Source organism: Lissotriton helveticus, chromosome 7 (genome assembly GCF_964261635.1).
Source record: "Lissotriton helveticus chromosome 7, aLisHel1.1, whole genome shotgun sequence".
Classification (NCBI taxonomy): domain Eukaryota; kingdom Metazoa; phylum Chordata; class Amphibia; order Caudata; family Salamandridae; genus Lissotriton; species Lissotriton helveticus.
The window spans coordinates 844,067,320-844,088,279 of NC_136068.1; the positions used below are offsets into that span (position 1 = coordinate 844,067,320).

The window sequence follows — 20,960 nt, forward strand, 5'->3', positions numbered from 1 at the left end:
CTAGCATATCACTTTCTCCTTCAGAGCAAAAGCCAAATAGTGAAAGCTCCAGCCTTCCCATTAAAATTAAAAGTTTGATCGTGGAAGTTGCTTAGGGCCCGGTCCTCGGCTTCCCACAGTGAATCCGTGAGGCTCCACAGAAGTCAAACTGTTAAGGACCAATCTTTGCCAACAAGAGAAATGTAAAACAATTACATGTTCGCATTTAAAGGTTCACAATTATAGTTCACTTACCTTCAGAGCCATTACAGCGAAGCACGTATCTCATGATATCCAAGTTTTCATACACTATAAGAATTTCCACAGCACCCATTTCCAAGGCTTTTAGAGTGTCTTCAACGCCAAAGCAATACTTCCCAGTATCTTGACTGATCTCATCAAAGTATCTACCTGCATTTTTCAAGTTTAAATAAGAGTTTTAGGAGCAAATTAAATCAATAAAATGTGCATTCTTACAGCTATCAGAGATCCCCAAAGCCCTAATAAAACGTTGAGAGCAGTGACCCCAATTCAACAAGATAATTTCTATACTGGGAGGATGGTAATGCCTCTAAATATTCAGGTTAGTCATCCATATTAAGAAATCAAATTTATTTTTTAGGTCTGTAACCTGCAAACCGTTGTGCTGGCAGTTCAACATATTTCTTTTCGAGACATTTAATAAGGGAACATGGCTTGGACAGGTACGGAAAAAGATATACTTTATCTGGCTCCTGTCCGGTGCAACAGATCTGTGGCAGTAATGAGGTGAGAGCAGCTGTCTGAGACCTTCCCAGCAAACCATAAAAATAGTAAGCAGTAAAGTTTAAGGTAAGCATGCCATTGAGGGAGGATCTCGAAGGCCTTGAGAAGAGAGGAGAGCAAAAAGGCTTTGTTCACTCTTGACCAAAGTGGACGAGCAAGGGGAAATAGATAGGGCAGAAAATAAGGTGAACTAGCCCTGGCACACTAAAGGAGCGGGGATGCAAAGTCGCCATTCCTGCAAGACGGAAAAAGGCAACCAGATGTTTTTAGAGACACCCAATACTGAAAGCAAGCGTCCTGAGGAGGTGGGGTAGTCGGAAGGTAAGAGAAGGATTTGACTGGGGGAACGTTAGGAAGGCAGAAATCCATCAAAGGTTGAAAGGCCCAGTGGAGAGCTGCAGACAGACAGACAACATTACAGTAAGGAAGTGTTGGAAGCTAGCTCTTTACAGTGGAACAAAACGAAATACACTGTGTGAAGATTCCAGGCAACCCTTATTTGTTTAATGAGGAAAAAATTTGAACACTAAAGCACAAGTTACTACTTGTGTAACAATCTATCTGTAAGAAACATTAGCTAGTGATAGATTCCTTACCTTAGAATATCCCCAGGCGTCAGACAGGATCCGGAAAAGGTTTGCGTAGCAATACCCCTGCGCGCCGGCAGGCGTCGTCCGCGGCAGGCGTCGGCGTCGTTAGCGCCGGAATGACGTCGGAGTACTTAGACGCCGCCCATGCGCGCTGACGTCAGTTCTGATACACAGCTTTTCCGCACCAGATACGCAGAGCCATGATAGAACCAATACTGGTGCCATGAAACTAGGGCCCTAAAAAGGGTATTACCTTAACCCTAGATATCGGTTCGCAGAACGGGTAGGATGAGTGGGTCGGTAAGGAATCTATCACTAACTAATGTCTCAAGTAGTAACTTGTGCATCTGAAAGAGACACGTTAGTGATAGATTCCTTACCCTAGAATAGATACACCAGCAATACCAACTCCGGTGGTGGGTCTGCGAACCAATAATCACACCAGAAAGTCCTGGAGGACGGAACGGCCAAAGAAGCCATCCCTCCGGACTTTGCTGTCCAGGCAATAGTGTCTTGCAAACGTGTGCAGCGAGGCCCACGTAGCTGTCTGGCAAATGTCCTGCAAGGGCACTCCTCGGCCCAGGGCAGTTTTAGTCGCCGTGGCCCGAGTGGAATGAGCCCTCAATCCAACAGGGGGCTCCTTTTTAGCCAAGGAGTAACATGCCTGGATACACAAGATGATCCACCGAGAGATGGTCTGCTTGTGCACCGCCTTTCCCTTCTTAGCACCCACGTAACCAACAAAGAGTTGGTCATCCACCCGGAACTGGCGTGTGCGATCCAGATAGTAAGAGAGCGCACGTTTTGGGCTCATATGGTGGAGCCTCTCTTCCTCTTTCGAGGGATGCGGAAAGAAGGTGGGCAAGGTAATGGACTGCCCGATGTGGAAGGCCGTGACAACCTTGGGCAGGAAAGAGGGTCTTGTCCGCAATACAACCTTGTCCGGATGACAGTGAGGAAAGGAGGTGTGGAAGAAAGAGCCTGGAGCTCACTCACTCTCCTGGCAGAGGTGATGGCAACCAGGAAAGCAGTCTTCAGAGTAAGAAGACGGAGAGGACAGTTATGGAGCGGCTCAAAGGGAGCACACATTAGGTAAAGAAGAACAAGGTTCAAGTCCCACAGGGGCATCACGAAAGGAACAGGAGGGAACATGTGTGTGATGCCCTTCAAAAAACCTATTTACAATTGGGGAATTGAACAAGGAAGGCTGACCAGGTAGCCTTAAAAAGGCGGAAAGGGCAGAAAGGTACCCCTTGATAGTGCCCAGAGCAGAGCCCTGCTGGGCAAGAGAAAGAAGGAAGAGGAGAACCTCAGAAAGGGGTGCAGAGAGTGGATTCACAGCCTTTGCTGTGCACCATGCCACAAATCTGTTCCACCTGTAGGCGTATACCGACTTTGTGGAGGGACGCCTGGCTGCCAGAATGACATTACAGACTTCAGGAGGCAAGTCAAATGGCCTCAACTGCCGCCGCTCAATCTCCAAGCTTGTAGGTGGAGACTGGACAGGTTCGGGTGGAGAACAGTCTCCTGCTGCTGCAACAGAAGGTCCTCCCGAAGAGGCAGACGAATCGGGGGATCGACTGACATGCTGAGTAGCTCGGGATACCAGTATCTTCGTGCCCAGAACGGAGGCACAAGGATAACCTAGGCCCGGTCGCGTCTGATCTTCTTCAGCACTCTGGGCAGAAGTGGTACAGGCGGAAAGGCGTACAATAGACCGCAACTCCACTCGCGACGAAAAGCGTCTCCGAGCGAGTGCCGCCTTGGAAATTCCAACGCACAGAACTGATGACATTGCGCATTCTCTTCTGTGGCGAATAGATCTAACCAAGGCTCTCCCCACTGCTGAAAGAGGCCTTGCGCGGCGTCCGAGTTCAGACGCCATTCGTGATCCATCATGCACCGACGGCTGAGTTTGTCCGCCCTAGCATTCAGAGAACCTGCCAGGTGTTGTACTACCAGGGTCACGCCCTGATGTTCCAGCCACTGCCAGAGGCGCAGAGCCTCCTGGCATAGGTTCTTTTTCGTACAGCTACCTCTGAACCCCCCTATTTATAAATATTTAATCCCCCTGCCAGAACCTTGCACTTTACGCCCCCTGGTAAACAGATATTTTCTCTGTTTTGCCCTCTATGTATATTCATTTAATAGGCTTGTGCGGACATTTCCAGACAAGCGGTCTCCACACTTACGCCCCTTTCTCAGAATTATGCAGAGACCCCTCGCATATTATAAGCATAATGTGCCCCCGGGTGAATAAGGTTCCATTTATTATTATTGTGAACTTTATATAGCAAATTTCCATACTTGCGCCCTTTGTCTAGTATCATGCAGAGACCCCTTATTTTTTTATTTTATTTTTTTATTGTTTTTAAAAAAAAAAAAAAAAAATTTCACGTTCCTTAAACATAGTGTAATTTGTGTCGCCTGGTGAATGGGGTTCGATTCACCCGGAGCGAAAAACTATCACCTGTACGAGAATTCTCAACACAGTTCCACTTTTTGAACCCTTCGGGACTCCGTAGCTTATTCAGACAGCGATCACCATGACAACCGAAATGTGACCGCTACCTAGCCACGCCCACCCCGGAAACCAGCTCCTGTCTTAACAGACCGTGAGAGCACAGACCACTGTAGCGGGGCAGCGGGCATGGCAGCTAGGTAAATAGCCGTCCAAGGCACAACGGAACTGTAAGTAATTTTTCTTCCCACAGCTCCGACGTGCTCCGCCACCACGGAGCTCGGACCTTACATTTCCTAGCCGCTTCTCCACGCGGTGGCCCTCTAGAAGCGTTAATCGCTATCTTTTACAACCCACAGAATATGTTCTAGCCGAGGACATTCCTCCCCCAGCCCTCCGATGCCTTAAGACACCTAATAGGAGTAAGACTGGCCGAATAACCGTTTTATGTTAATCGTGTGTTTGTTTTCTTCGTGTGCTGGTCCGTGTATGTCCTTTTCGAATACTGGTACATTTGAACGTTTTTAACCCCGTCCTCACGCATAGTATTGAAAGGATGGATTACCTCGCCACTATATTTTGGATGCGCGTGTGATTAAAATAAAATTCTAATATATCAGCCACCACACACGCACATATTGATCAGTGTGTATGTTGGACCCCGTTTTCCTAGCATCAATTTAACTGCACTACGAACGGATGTACATAGAAAGCTAGCCCCCGGGATCTCCAGCCGGCTATACAATAATGGGATTGGCATGTTGCATGTGGACACAAAAGAACCATCACAACGTAACAGGCATGTAACAAAATATTTACTACCGTATTTGTGTTTCTTTTTCCCACAGGTCTTTTTAGCTCGCCCAATTTGGCTCGAGCTCACGCCTCAAGCAAACTTTAATGCTTTTCTGGCTACAAGAATTTAGGATTGGATACTCCTTATAGGGGGAGTAGACCGTCCATTTTCTTGCATTTTTGGTCCTGATGAAAACCTGGCACTTTCCACTGAAAGGTTGAAACATGTAGACCAGACCACCTACAGAGATACTCTTGGTCATAATTACCCTCAAAGTATCTCCACATTTCTTTTAACATTGTCCAGTTACTTATGAATAAAAATCAATTTTTTGAGTCAAACCAGGACAATTTTTAACATTAAATCTTTTTGCACTTTACACTCACAAACCAGCTCCACTGTATTCCAGATGTTGTAGCACACCCTGATGGCACTCGGTCATCAGGGTGGACCCCGATGATGAAGCATGTCACCACTAGGCTGGTGAGTGAGGGTTTTTTTTACAAAAGGAAGAATTCTTTCCTTTTTCAAACATACATCCCATTAGGTATCTATGATTCCCTATGGTGATACTCCTTTGTTAATTGTATAGGGTCCACGACCCCACCCCGCCCTGTTTGTTGCAGTACCACATGGCGGTGGTGTTGTCCGTTTACACCTGCACTACACTCCCCCGGACAGAGGGGAGGAATGCCTTCAGTGCTACTCGGATCGCCCGCAGCTACAAAAAGGTTGATATGGAGCCGGGACTCCGCCGGAGATCAGAGGCATCTGATCTCTGCCTCTCCCATGTGGCCTCCCCAGCCCTGGAGGGACGTGTCCGTCACAACCACGTGCTCCGGGTGGGGTAGGGAGAGGGATCTGCCACTGACCCAATCGCAGTCCGCGAGCCACCACTGCAACTGTCTTGCAGTGCCCTCCGAGATCAAGACATGATCAGACAAGTTGCCCTGATGCTGGGCCCACTGAAACTTCAGGTCCCACTGCAGAGCCCGTATCCGCCACAGGGCATGATGCACCAGAAGGATGCAGGAGGCCATCAGCGCCAGAAGCCGCTGCGTCAACCTGACCGAGACTCGGGATAAAGGCTGAAAGATCGGAATCAGAGCCTGAATATCCCAAACCCGCTGTTCGGGAGGATAAACCCTAAACTGCGCCGAGTCTAGAACCGCTCCGATGAAGAGGAGCTTCTGAGAGGGACACAGGTGCGACTTCGGCACGTTGATGGAGAACCCCAGCAAGTGCAGGAGGTCGGCCGTAGTCTGGAGGTGGCTGACGACTGTCTGGGGCGAGCCCGCCTTCAACAACCAGTCGTCGAGGTAGGGGGAAGACTGACACCCCTAACCTGCGCAGATGAGCTGGGACCACTGCCACCACTTTCATGAACACCCGTGGGGCGCTGGCAAGGCTGAAGGGGAGCACGGTAAACTGAAAGTGCTTGTGGCCTACCGTGAACTGCAGGTAACGCCGGTGGGCCGGCAGGACGGGGATGTGAAAATAAGCGTCCTGGAAGTCCAACGCTACCATCCAGTCTCCAGGGTCCAAGGCAGCTAAGACCTGAGCCAAAGTCAGCATCTTGAACTTCTCCTTCCGGAGGAAGCCGTTTACGTTCCGTAGGTCCAAGATAGGGCGTAGGCCCCCTTTGCCCTTCTTGGGTACCAGAAAGTAGTGGGAGTAACAACCACACCCTACTTCTGGCCCAGGAACGCGCTCGATGGCCCCCTTGGCCAAGAGGGCCGTGACTTCCTCTTGCAGAAGTTGCAAGTGATCCCCCGACACGCGGTGGAATTGCGGTGGCATGGCTGGAGGGGTCACCTCGAAAGGGAGGGAGTAGCCCTTTTGGACGATTTGCAGCACCCACCTGTCCGACGTGACAGTGCGCCAGTGTAAGAGGTGATGGCGAACCCTGCCCCCCACTGGCGTCACATGGGCCTGAAAACACGGACTAGGAAGGTTTTGAGGCAGATGCTGCGGAGGAGGTGTGGACTAGCCTCGCCGTTGTCCCCAACCGCGGCCACGGCGGTTTCCACGGCCGCCACCGCGCTGTTGAACATTCTTCGGTGCGTGGCTGGCAGCACGTGTGGGGGCGCCCCTTCCGTGGCCACGAAAGGCAACCGATTGCTGGCGTGTGGTCGAGAGGCCCAAGGACTTGGCTGTAGCCCTGGAGTCCTTAAAACGCTCAAGCGCATGGTCTGCCTTGTCGCCAAAGAGGCGACCGCCATCAAACGGCATTGCTAGAAGAGTGGCCTGGACATCGTCCAAAAAGTTGGCGGACCTCAACCAGGCGTGGCGTCGAACCGCCAGTCGTTGCCATGGTCCTGCCCAGTGAGTCCGTGGTATCCAGCCCACACCGGATAGAATATCGTGCTGCATCTCGGCCCTCCACAAGGGCTTGGGCGAGTTTAGTCCGGACATTGTGGCAGCACGTCCGCGACCGTGTCCCAGAGGGTGTGGGTGTAGCGGCCCAAGAGGCATGCGGTATTGACAGACCGCAGTCCCAAACTCAGGGACGAGAACACTTTCTTCCCGAATTGTTCATACCTCTTAGATCCCCGATCGGGCGGAGCCGTCGGGAATGCGGTCTGGGAAGTGGAGGCCTGGATGACCAGGCTCTCGGGGGTGGGATGGGTGGACAAAAAGCAAGGGTCGCCCGGGGCCGGGCAGTAGCGTCTGGCCACGTTCCTGTCCACAGGCGGACCTGTGGCGGGCTTGGACCAAGTGCCCACAAGAACTTCACAGAAAGCCTCATTAAACAGCAGCAGAGGCTCAGTGGAGCTTGCCTGCTGTTTAAGGACCTCAGTGAGGAGGTTAGTACTCACGGCCGCGACGGGGAGCTCAAGGTGTAAGGCCTTGGCCGCCCTCGTCAACACTACACTGTAAGTAGCCCCCTCCTCCGTAGCCACGGTGGGAAGGGAGACAAATCCAGTGTCTGGCTAAGTGTCAATTCCACTGGCCTCCCCAAGCTCATATGTCCAGTCCTGTTGAGACTGGCACTCTTGTGCCAGAGGGTCCACAGACCCCTCCTAATCACCCTAGTCACCCATCTCCTGCAGATCAGGGTCAACAGCCGGGGCCGGTTCGTGGAAATAGAAATCTCCAAAGGCCGTCGGGAGCGGCACCCAGCAGCGCCGCTCCGGCGCCAGATCCGGACCGAAGGGAAGATTGGGGACGGCGTCCATAGTGAGCACCGGGGGCGACACCCGCAGGGCCGGCGCCGGTGAGGTTGTGAGGTCGACCGGCGACGACCCAGATCTGGAACCGGATCCAGTGAGGGCCTGCGGCACCGGGACCGAAGTCGCCGGCGGTGCCGGGGCCGAAGCACCCGACCCGCTAGGCCCTCCGGCCGGGGCCATTGGGCCCGGAGGCGCCACGGGACCCGGCTGAGAAGGGAGGGACCTCATGGCCATGAGGTACCGCTCGACCTCCTCTGGCGTCGCACCATGCCCAGGAACCCGAAGGTGTGGGGCCGGCGGCGACGCCTGCGACTCAGTCGAAGCTGCGTGGGTGGTGTCACCCGAACCCCCGGCCGCATCGTGCGAGCGTCGGGGTGGGTCGGAGGAACGATGACGTCTCTCCGACCTCTCATGCCTCTAACCTGAGGACTTAGATCCTGACGACCGATGTCCACTCCCGGAGCTGCGAGGACTCCGACCCCGCGACCAATCCCTCGACCTCCTGTGGGACCGGGAGCGGCGCGGGGCCGACTGCCGGAGCTCAAGTCGCTTGCGGGACCGCTCCCGCCTAGCTTTAGACGTCAGGGCCCGGCAGTCGGAGCAGGTGCGGTCGTCATGGTCGAGGCGTAAACACTTGAGGGACCGGCGATGGGGGTCGGTAACCGACAGTCGGTCACACTTGGAGCAGGGTTTGAACCCGGGCATCCCGGCACCGTCTGAGTCGAAGACTCGAGTAGAGAAATGATCAAAAGATCAAAAAAAGTTTAGTCAAAAATGGACTACGGGGTAGAGCTTATCCGGATCTGCGCTAGCTGGTGCGGAAAAAAGAAGAACTGAAGTCAGCGCGCATGGGCGGCGTCTAAGTACTCCGACGCGGAGACGCGGACGACGCCTGCCGGCGCGCAGGGGTATTGCTACGCAAAAAAAAAAACAGATCCAGTGTGACGCCTGGGGATATTCTAATGGTAGGGAATCTATCACTAACATGTCTCTTTCAGATGCATCAGTTATCAACGATTGCACTGGAACTGGTTGATGGAAAGGGACTCCCACCAATAGGTTCTGCAGCCGAGTCCACCACATGATGGACGACTTTGCTGCTTGAGAGAGCACAATTCGGTCCTCCCAGCGACCCGTTGCTTGGTCCCACTTGTCCTCTAGATCTTGCTGCAACGGTCTCATTCTCAGCCTGGCGTTGGGAATGAGAAATATGCAAGAGGCCACTGATCCCAGCAGAGATGCCACTTGCCGGACTGTTGGGCGATCTCTCTGGAGCAGAGCTTTGCACTTCTGCTGCATTGAAGAAAGTCTCTCCTCCAAAGGAAATGCTCTTCCTTTGTTTGAATCCAGAGTTGAGCTCAAATAATGGATTGTCTGGGTGGGCCGGTGAACTGACTTCTCCATGTTCACATGAAGCCCTAGTCTGCGGAGCAGATTCAAGCAGACTGGAAAATCGTTCCGCACTTTGAGGAGATGGCCCTTTGAGGAGCCAATCGTCTAAGTAAGGGTAGACAGACCTTTTCTGTGTAGGGTCGCATCCACCACTGCCATGCACTTGGTAAAGACTCGTGGAGCAGATTTCAGTCCGAAGGGTAAGACTTTGAACTGATAATGCTTGCTGCCGACCACGAATCGAAGGTATTCGCGATAACGTGGAATGATAGGTACATGGAAGTACACATTTTGGAGGTCCACCGAACACATCCAATCTTTTGCTTGTAGATGTGGACATATTTGATGTGGACATATTTGATGAAGGGCCAACATGCAAAACTTTTCCTTGATGATGACTTTGTTTAGCAAGCGACGGTCCAGGATAGGTGTGTATTTGTGCTCCTGATCTCTTTTGGGCACAAGAAAGTACCTGGAGTAAACTCCCTTCCCTCGCTGCGCGGAAGGAACCTCTTCTATGGCCTTTTTTTGCAGAAAGGTTACCACGTCCTGCTGAAGCAACTTTAACTGGTGAGGACGAGATCTTTTCGGAGTAATGTCCTTTGGAGGCACATGAAAACGTAGTGCGTATCCATTGCGCAGTATATTGAGCACCCAACGATATTTTGTTATGCTGCACCACTCTTCCAGATAAAGTGAAGCACTTCCTCCCACTGGAGTGGGCAACGGCGCCAGAGGAAGCTCCTGCTCATTGTTTCCCTGCCGATCTGGCCATGTTAGAGGACTGTTGCTGATGACCTCCTCTACCTCTGTTGGACTTGCGGCCTTGATACTGCGATTTGCCTTTGTTTTTGTTCTGGGACCATTGAGGGGTTTGAACCCTCTGTTGGTAGCCCTTGCGTTGTTTGGGTCTGTATCGTCGTTTAAACTCTTTTTCTTCTCCAATCCAACTGCTTTGAGGGTATCGAGCTTGGCTTTCAACCTACCCATTTCCTCATCTGTATAGGTGTCAAACAGGGAGGAACCGAAAAAAGGGAGATTTAAGATCCTCTGTTGAGTATCTGGCTTGAGAGTCGTTAGTCTCAAACCGGAGGATCTCCTGGCGCAAATGCCATGCGCATACGAGTGTGCTGACAGTGTAGCACCATCCGCTGCTGTGCTATTCACTTGGTTGGCAACAAGTAACCCTTCCTTGATGACCTCCTCAAAATACCTTTGATCTTCCTTCAGTTATTTTTCCTTGAAGCGGTCCAAGGAGTCACATAAGGCTCTGTCATAGCGACCGAATAAGGCTGCTGCACTAGAGACTTTGGGTGATGCTGCAGACCCGCAAACCTGTCCCCAAGAGTCCTGGGACCTACTTTCTTTATCCGGCAGGACAGACTAAGACGCAGCTACTGCATGAGTTTTCCTCGCTGCCGCAGTTATAACAGAGTTCGCAGGCGGATCGGATTTCAAGAACACAGGGTCTGTTGCTGCCGGCTTGTATTTCTTTTGGATCCTTGCCGGTGCAGCCTTAATGGTAGCTGGTGTGAGGAAAATGCCCATCACCGGTTCCAGAAGACAGGGAACCAGAAGAAGCAACGGACGAGAAGCTGCTCTCTGATGTAGAGTCTCAAAAATAACTGTCGTTGCCACCCGAGTAGACATTTCGATGTTCAGCTTCTGAGCCCCTCTCTGAAGCACATCATGATATGCGTTAATGTCATCTATCGGTGATACCCTTGACAAAGGGCTATCCGATAGAGTGGTTGAATAGTCACTCTTCGAGGATCGAGTGGAAGAAGACCACGTAGGTGACATTCTCCTTTTGCGATGGGAACGAATAGTTTTCTTACCTGTTGTGAGAAGTTGGCCTGATACATAGTGATCACTAGAATAGTGAGCACTGCATATCAGTCCAAACAACCCTTATTGATGATTGGTTGTAAGTCAACCTTATAGACCAGCTATCCTAGTAGCATGGATACGAGCAGTCTAAGGCTAAGACTCTAGAGGGCGTGTTAAGCCAGCTGTTTTACCATCACATTACCCCTTGAACACCAAGTGAAAGGACACCACACAAGTTGTTATCAAAAATAAAGTGTATTTATTTATAACAAGACTACCCTGGCTCTTTATGAGACAGGGAGCTAAGCACACAACAAAACTCTTATAAAAATACTTCAAGTTGCACAATTTACACAAATGCCCGAGGGGCACGAAAAACCATATACTATGAAAGTGGAATGCGAATTACTAGCAGGTAAGTAACTATTCTCAGAGGCTTTGGGATCGCTAGGACTGGACTACTGAACCTTTAGATTACTAGCAGGAGGCCTAGGGAACTCGGGTGCAGAGTGTGCACTCTCACGCGGGATGCGGGACAAAGTCTATGGAAGCTAGAATTTACAAAGTCACTGTTCTCGGGCGAACCCGACTAGCTGGGACGAAAACGGGAGTGGATCCGAACACCTAGAGTGTTGGACTATGCTGGAGCACTGGAGTACTCAGTTTACCTAGCCCAGGGGCTGCGGCTGCATAGGGTTCAAGTTGCGTCGGAAACCCTCGTTGACGGACCAGGAGCCTGAAGAAGTTGTTGCTGGCAGGCGGCCAGTGAAGAAAAGTTCGAAGAGATCCAAGCCTGGATCAGGGAAGAAGAAGACCTGAAAGCAGAGGGGACCAAGTTCTGAATCACTAGCCAGTGATTAAGTGGGCACCAGGATGGCACCGGGCGAAGTCACCGCAGTCAGGTGAGTGGGCGCTGCTGGGCTCTGCAGTCTCTCGGACCAGGAGGCGTTGTCGGCGACCAGGATGGAGGTGCGAGCTGTCCCACGAAGGTTCTTGCTGTCGACGTCGCTGGACCCAGGATTGGGGCAACAAGTCTTGGCAAATGCAAGGCCCACGCGGTGGACCTAAAATGGCGTCTTGAGTGGACCAGGAGGGTCCAGGGTGCTCCTCTGTTGGAGGGGAGCAAGGGCTAGTCTGGAGCAACCAGACCAGCAGTAGTTGTCGTCGTGGAGCGTCGTGAAGGGGCCACTAGCCAACGGGCAAGCGACCTGGACAACGCGGCGAGCAGCAAAGAGCAGAAGGGCCCCCCGCAGATCTCGTGGATGCAGGGGGGCTGAACTTCGGTGCTGGAGCTGCTCAGGGTCGGGGCTTCTCTTACCCCAACGCACTCAGTCGAGGGTCACTCGGGAGTCGTGCTGGACAAGCGTCGTGCAGTTCTGAAGATGGCCGGTCCCTCGAGGTCTCGTCACACCCACGGATCACAGCTGGGCTGATGATGTAGGTTGAGGTCAGAGGTGCCAGGGAAGCCGGTTCTCGTCGTGCTGGAGCAGTCTTGATCCGAAGGAGAGACTGGCAACAAACCGCGATGCTTGGTTGGTGCCTGCTGCTGCAGGGTGACTACTCCTTAGTCACAAGGGAGAATCTTGGGAAGAAGTCTTGAGTTCCTTCTTGTAGAAAGTTGGTTCAGGATTCAAAGATGATCTGATTTGGAAGGGGGCCAGTTCCTACCTTTATCCTGCAAAAAGGGGCTGGCACGCGACTAAGTCCTGCCCTATGGGTGGGACTAGGAGGGGGGTGGTTACACCCCTCTCCTTTGGCGGGCTTTCCCCAGGCCAGGGGCTGGAGTGCCCCTGGAACTGGTTTCAGCCGGCCTATGCACAGTGAGCACCGGGGCGCCACTTGCAGTCACCTTCCTCTAAAGCCCTGCCTACCTAGAATACACAAAATCCTGGCACCGCCCCTGGCAGGAAACCCTTTGTCCTTGCCTCCTGTGCTGGGAGGACTCCCAGCAGCAGGAGGGCAGACTTGTGTCTCGGTGGCAGAATCCATCTTGTGGAGCTGAGGCTATGTCTGACTTTACCCGGGGTTACAGGTTACATACATGTCGTGTCCCTCTAGAAGGGCGGAATGCTAACCCCGTCGCCAGAATTGGCGAGGGGTTAGTATTCCAATTCGTATGACACCTTACTCGACATGTTTTGATAAAGCGATACCAGAGTTGGCATATAACCGCGAGGATTATAATGCACTTAAGAGTATATGGTATGCGATATCATGGAAACGGCTAAGGGATGGATCCCGAAAGCCGCAGACAGGCTCAGCTCATGCCAGAGCACTATCTCACACGATTCCAAGCACTCTGCCTTCAGGATTGTCAAGGCCTGCCATAGGAGTGACTGGGAGATCTGTGTGTCCATTTTAGGGTTAGATATAGGTATACTATATCTAAAGCAAAGGGTGATTACACCACCTTGCCCCAGCTGTCGTGCAGCCAGTTGTGTCAGATTTGGATGGCCAGCCAGGGGTGGCATAATACATGCTGCAGCCCCTGGTAGGCCCTGGTTACACCTATGCCCTGGGTACCTAAGGTACACTGTACAGGGACTGATAAGGTGACTCAGTATCCAATTAGATATGTACCTAGGGTACATGGAATCCATTTTACAGAGAGAGCAGTAGGCCTGGGGTCCTGAATAGCAGGGCCCCAGGTCAACTAAGTCAGAAAACCAGCAAAACACCAGGCAAAAAGTTGGGGGCAACCATAGTCAGGGATCTACCTTCCTACACCTGTCGGTATAGTTTTGCTGCTTGAAGATCTTTCTGGATTCACTATGCTGTGCATTATTCCGCGGTCTTGTGGTTGGGTCTGGAATCGTAGTCTTTTCTTTGTTTTTTTTTTTGTAGCCCAGGTGGGCGTCGGCGTCACACCTCTCTGGGGGTATTTCCGGTGACGTCGGCATGCTTCCTGCGGAAGCTCCCACTCTTGGGCGCCATCTTCGGATTCTTTTTTCCGTGTTTGTTCTGTTTCCGAAGTTATGGCAATGTTCCATTAAGGAATTTTCCGCTTTTAACCTTTAAGGTGTTTTGTTTTAGTATTTGTCTCTGTTTTAACCACCTTTTCTCTCTCCAGCCTCATCTTTCTGGCGGAGGTGGGTGGGTTCGCTAGTGAATCCAGAAATATCTTCAAGCTGCAAAACTATACCGACAGGTAAGAAAACTATTCGTTTTGCAGCGTGAATCTTTCTGGATTCACTATGCTGTGCATAGACTTTGTAGCGGTTTCTCATTTCTGTGGCGGCTGGGTGGAAGATGAGCGTTGGTTATTGAATATGTGTTGAAGCACCTTTTGTCCGACTTGTGCTTCCCTGTTCATCTGTAAATCCACGCAGTAGTGCTTCGTGAACGTGTGCACCGAAGCCCATGTTGCCGCCAGGCATATGTTTGTATAAGTGTGTTAGCCAGGAAGGCTATTGTAGCACCCTTTTTCCTAGTGGAGTAGGCACGTGTCCCTTCTGCTAGTTCTTGTCCTGCTCGCTTGTGGCAGAGCTGTATTGTTTGTGCGATCCATCGTGCAATGGTCTCTTTGGTTACTGCTTTTCCCATGAATGACACAAAAACTGTTTTGTTTTTCTGTGTCCCTTTGTTCTCTCAATGTAGTGCATGACTGCCCTTCTGGCGTCCAGGGTGTTCAGAGCTCGCTCTGCGCTAGTGGCTGGTTTTTGGAAAAAACTCGGTATCTGTATAGACTGGTTCATGTGGAACTTGGACACCACCTTTGGCATGAAGTGTGGGTCAGTCCTCATCACAACCCTATCATTGTGTATTTGTATGTAGGATTCTTGTAGCGTTAGTGCCTGAAGTTCGCTTACTCTGCGTAAGGACGTTATTGCAACCAGGAAAGCTGTTTTCATTGTTAGCATCTCTAGGGAGGCTTTGTGAAGTGGTTCAAAAGGCTCTTTCATGAGTTCCGTTAGGACTATGTTCAAGTTCCATGCAGGTGGCGGCACCCGTTTAGGTGGTGCGATCCTCTTCGCTCCTTCCAGGAATCTTTTCACCACTTGTGATGTGAAGAAACTCTTGCACGTTTCTCCTCTTGTGTAAGCGACTATCGCTGCCAAGTGAACTCTTAACGAGGATGAGCTAAGGTTCTTCTCCAGCAGGTGCGTCAGGTACTTTAGCACTGTATTCATTTTATTGTAAAGCTTTTCTCTTCTGCACCATATTGTGAATCTTTTCCACTTCGCAACATAGCACTTCGGAGTGCTGGGTTTTCGTGCCTCCCGAAGTACCCTCAGGGTGCTTTCTGGTAGTTTTAAATGTGCAAACTCTATGTCCTCAGGAGCCATGCCACCAGGCTCAGGATCTCTGGTTCTGGGTGCAGCACTTCTCCGTTCTGCATGGAGAGCAGGTCTTTTCTTTTGCCGAATCTGTGGGGTGCACACTGTCATCTCCATGATCTGTGAGTACCATGTCTGTCTGGCCCACTGCAGTGCGACCAGTATCAGGGTCATGTTACTCGTTCTGCATTTGCTGAGCACTCTGTGCATCAGCGGTATCGGGGGGAAAAGCGTAAGCAAATGTCCTGGACCAATCTATCCATAGGGCATTCCCCAGGGATCCCTCCTCGGGCTGTCTGGATGCGAAGTTTTGGCATTTTGCATTCCTGCGTGTGGCAAAAAGGTTTACCGATGGTGTTCCCCATCTGACGAACAGCCACCTTGTCTCTTGTGCATTGAGCTCCCACTCGTGGGATGCAGAGGTCTGTCTGCTGAGCCAATCTGCTTCTTCGTTGTCCTTCCCTGGTAGGTGTATGGCTAGCAGGTCTATCTTGAGTGGGATGGCCCATCTCCATATCTCCTGTGCTAGCTTTGAAAGCGTGGCTGACTGTGTCCCACCCTGCTTGTTGATGTAGAACATTGCTGTGGTGTTGTCTGTTTGTATCAATACCTTGTGCTTGTACAGCCTCGTTTGGAAAGCTTTCAATGCAAGGAAGATTGTCTTCAATTCCAGGTAATTGAGGTGCTTGGTCGCATCTGCTGGTGTCCACAGTCCTCTCACTTTGAGTTCCTCCATGTGAGCGCCCCATCCCTTCAGGGATGCGTCTGTGGTGATGGTTGTAGGAGAGTGGGGTCTGCAATCCTATGGTCACCCCAGATTTTTGCTTTTTGCTTCACTGGTTTACGACTTTCCCTGGCTGTAGGCCTGCTAATCAGACCCACAGCCTAGCTGTTCTCTCTCTAAATTGACAACCATGTACTTTAGGTGCATTTACCAATTGGTACTGGGCCACCTTATCAGTCCCTGTACCCAGGGCCTATCAGGGGCTGAAGCATGTATTATGCCACCCCTGGATGGCCATCTAAATCTGACACAACTGGCTGCATGACATGAGGTGAGCCCGTTTGCAGCTTGCGGAACCAAGTCCTAATAGCTGTTCCATGATAACGCTATACCATATACTCTTAAGTGCATTATCAACCTCGCGGTTAGATGCCAACTCTGGTATAACATTATCAAAACATGTCGAGTAAGGTGTCATACGAATTGGAATACTACCCCCCTCGCCACTTCTGGCGACGGGGGTAGCATTCGACCCTTCTAGAGGGACACGACATGTATGCAACTGTGAACCCCGGTTAAAGTTAACTCGGGCCTCAGCATCACAAAATGGATGCTGCCACCACAGACACAAGTCTGACCTCCTGCTGCTGGGAGTCCTTCCAGCGAGGATGGCTTGGACAAAGGGTTTCCTGCCTTGGGAGGTGCTAGCACCACCCCAGACAGGATTTTGTGTATTGAGGTAGGGAGGCCTGAAAGGAATGAGATATGCCTGGGGCACACAAGGTGCCCTGTGCATACACCGGTTCTAACCAGTTGCTGGGGCATCCCAGCCCCAGCTCTGGCGGGAAACCGGACAAAGGATAGGGGGTGTAGCCACCCCCCTTCCTGGTCCCACCCAGGGGAGCGACCTAGTCAGTAGTGCAGCCCCCTTTAGGAGAATAAAGGTAGGAGCTGGTCCCATTCCAAATTAGATTATCCTGAACAATTCTACAAGAAGAAACTCTGGCCTTCGACGTTCTGCTCCACAGAAGACTGAAGAATCTCCCTTGTGGACAAGGAGTGTCCACCCTGCAACTGCAGGCACCATCAAGCGTCCAGCGGCTTCACTTTGTCGTCTTCCCTCAAGGATCCAGACTTCAGAGCCCGACGAGACCCGGATTCCCAGACCTCTCAGACCTCTACCTGCATCTACAGCAAAGCCGAGACCCGTGGGTGCGACGTGACACGTGGGACCGGCCATCTTGAACGAACCTGCACTTCGCTTCCAGCACGACTCCCGAGGTAAACTCGACCAAGTACTTTGGGGACTGAGAAGCCCCAACCCCGAGCAGCCCCTGCACCGAAGATCAGCCCTCCAGCATCCACGAGATCTGCGGGGGCCCTTCTGTTTTGTTGCTGCTCGACGCGTTGTCTGGTCACTTGCCGGCTGGCTAGTGGCCTCCCAGACGACGAACCTTTGAATCTTCACTGCTGGTCTGGTTGCTCCAGACTGGCCCTTGCTCCCTTCCAAAAGAGGGGCACCCCGGACTCTCCTAGTCCGCACCAGACGCTTTCTTCACTCACCGCGTGGGTCGCCTTTGCCAAGGCCTGTTGAGTCCCAGCCCGGATTCGACACCGCCGACAGCGAGAGCCTGCGTGGGACAGCTCGTGCCTCCATCCTGGTCGTCGAAGACACCTCCTGGTCCACGTGGCTGCAGAGTCAAGCGTCCACTCTTCACCTGATCGCGATGTCGACACCTGGTTCCTTCCTGGTTCCACTCCACTTGCACCGGACATCTTCCTCCTGGTCGCCTGCAGCATCTTTTCTTTCAGGCTCCATTGACTTCAACGCGAGAACCCGACGCACTGACACCTGTGCACCCGCAGTCCGTGGGTGAGGTAACAAGAGCATTTCGGTGCTCAAGGGTAGTTTAACTGTCCTAGTGTCCAGTTCCACAGTCGTTGTTGTCCTATCTAGTCAGGATTGTCCGTACTCACCTTTTAACTTGAACTGTACTGTCCATAGACGTTGTTACGCATCTCGCGTGTGAGTTCACACTCTGCACACGCGTTCCGTGGGCCTCCTATTACTTACCTGAAGTTAGTATAGCATGGTCCCATCGATCCTACAGCCTCTGGACAGCTCCATTTTCTTTATCGACTTTCACAATCCACTTACTTAGTATATGGTTTGTCGTGCCCCTAGGGCACCATTGTAATTTTGTGCGACTTGTAGTATTTTTCGTAAGAGATTGTCATGTGCTTAGCCCTCTGACCTCAAAGAGTTAAGAGGTGTTGTTATTAATAAATATACTGTTTATTTTCATAACAACCTGTGTGGTGTCCTTTCACTTGGTATTCAAGGGGTTATATTGTGCTAAAACAGCTGACTTCACATGCCAAAAGATTTTAGCCTAAGACTGCTTTGTCCATGCTACCATTAGGATAGCTGGTCTATAAGGTTGACTTACAACCAATCACCATAAGGGTTGTTTGGACTGATACAAGGTGATCACTAGAACTAGTGAGCATCATATATCAGGCCAACTTCTCACAATGGTCACTGTTGATGTTGGGGGCGTTAGAGGCTTACCCCATGTTATGTTCTCCATGTTCCACCATGTCATTTCCTTCTGCACTGAGTGCGTTACAACCACTAGCTCTTCCCAACGGCATGTAGCTTGTGACCATTGCCCCTGTTGCCATTCTTGAATGGGTCTCATGTGGAGCCGTACATTTGGTACTAGGTGGATGCATGATGCCATCATGCCCATGATCTTGCTCGCAGTCCTCACTGTCCGAGCTTGCCCCTTCTGGTAGAGCAGAGTTTCTTTCACTAGCGCTCTCGCCCTCTTCTCGCTGGGGACCACCTTGCCCTGTAAGGTGTTGATCTGTGCTCCCAGGAAGATCACTTGTTCCGGTTCCATTGAGGATTTCTTCCAATGGATGGAGAACCCCAGGTTTATGAGCGTGGTCGTCACTGTTTGTGCGTGCCGCTTGCATCTCTGGTATGAGTTTGCTTTTACTAGCCAGTCGTCCAGGTAAGGATATACGTGTATTCCTTTCCTTCGTAGGTGTGCTGCGAGGCACTTTGTGAAGACCCTTGGTGCTGATTTTAGCCCGAAGGCTAGTGTTATGAACTGGTAGTGGTTTTCTCCGATGGTGAATCTGAGCATATGCTTGTGCTTTCTGTTCATTGGGATGTGCAGGTAGGCATCCTTGAGGTCTATTGTGACCATGAAGTCCCCGATTTGCAATTGCGGGAGCACCTCTTGCAGGGAGGTCATTTTGAACTTTTGCGTTCTTATGAATTTGTTCAGGAACCTTAGGTCCAGAATGGGTCTCATTGTTTCGTCTATTTTTGGTACCCGGAAGTACGTTGAGTATACACCTTTGTTCCTTTCCCTGAAGGGTACTGGTTCTATGGCCTGCTTCTGCAGGAGCTCCTTTGCTTCTTCCTGAAGACGCTCTAGTTGTTTGTTTGCTAGTGGTCTTCTTTTTGGTTTTCTGCTTGTTGGCCTCCCCTCCAACTCTATGCAGTATCCGAATTGGATGATGATGAGAATCCATTTGTCTGATGTGATTTCTCTCCATCTTTGGAGGTAACATTTTAATCTTCCTCCCACTGGTGTTATGTGGTCGTAGGTGATTAGTTCGTGTAACACTTGATCCCTCTGTACGTGCTGCACCCTGGGATCTTTTCTGTGGGTGGGCACACGGAGTTTTTTTAAGACACTTAAGAGGCGGGCTGCTGACCCCCTCTTTTATTCTGTCCACGTCCATTTCCTCTCCCTCGAAAGGACTGGCCTCTTGGCTTGTACTGCCAGGACTGCTTATGCTGACCATGCGTGTCTGCCTGGTGCGTTTTTTGTTAAGCCTGGTGTGATGTACCTGGCTGGTTTCCATCTCTCCCGCTGGGTCTTCGTGACGGGGTGCCCCTTTTGCCACCTCTGAACTGCAATGCTCCCATGGACCTCGCCGTTTCGTTATCCTTTTTCAGTTGGCTGAGCCTCTCATCAACTGGTGCTCCAAACAAGGTTTCGCCGTTGAACGGTGTGTTCAGGATGCTGTGCTGCACCGCGGGCTTGAAACCTGAAATCCTGAGCCAGGCGTGTCTCCTCTCAGTGATGCCCATCATCATGAGCCTGCTGGAGGTGTCTGCTCCATCCAGGGCAGTCTTGAGGCAAGAATTTGCCGCGTTCTTCCCCTCCTCCACCAATTTCTCAGCCTTTTGCCTGGAAAGGTCTTTCACCAACTGACCAAGCTCCTCCATGATCTGGTACATGTGCCTGTTGATCAGGGCATTGGAATTCGCCATGCGCCAGTGGGTTGCGGCATTCCATTCAATCCTTCTGCCCACCAGGTCCATCCTCTTGCTTTCCTTATCTTGAGGTGGCCCCAGAAGTAGTGGGCACGTTTGCCCTCTTTCTTGCTGTGGCTGTGATGGAGTCTGCTGAGACCGTGCCCTGAATGTAGGGTGGGTCTTTTGACGAATGTTTGTATTGTTTCTCCGTCCTGGGGGTGACCGCCTTGCATGTTGCAGGCTCCTTGAATGCTTCCCTTCCCTGAGCCAAGACGCTGTCGAGCATGGGGAGGTACTGGCTCGTCGTTTGGGTGGGGAGCAGTGTCTCTAGAAGGAAGTCTGCTTTCTGCTTCTCTTCGTCGAGCTTGAGCCTGAATCCCGCTGCGGCAGTCTTTATCACGGAGTTGTAGGCCCCGATGTCGTCCGGCAGCGAGGGCCTCGAGGGATATGTGTCGATGGCCTCCTCTGGGCTTAAGCTGTCGACATCCAGATAATCCACATCCTGCTGTCCTATTCCTCCTCATAGTCGTAACTATAGTAGGGACTTTCTTCCTCTTCCTGGTCTATTTCCTCGACGTCAGCCGCCTGTTCCTCGGCGTCATAGCCTTCCTCCTCTACAACCTGTGCCTTGGTTTTGTGGGGGATCCTGTGGACCTTCATCTTGGCGTCGAATTCCTTCTTCCGCTGCAAG

General features: G+C 51.5%; 1 protein-coding gene across 1 annotated transcript in view; it reads right to left on the reverse strand.

The window, feature by feature from the left end:
* ETF1 (eukaryotic translation termination factor 1) overlaps positions 1-20,960 on the reverse strand; it is a 340,588-nt gene that overhangs the window by 158,807 nt on the left and 160,821 nt on the right. The window contains exon 8 of the mRNA XM_078653353.1: positions 235-390. Coding sequence (XP_078509479.1) covers positions 235-390 — 156 coding nt within the window. The remainder of the gene's footprint in view (positions 1-234; positions 391-20,960) is intronic.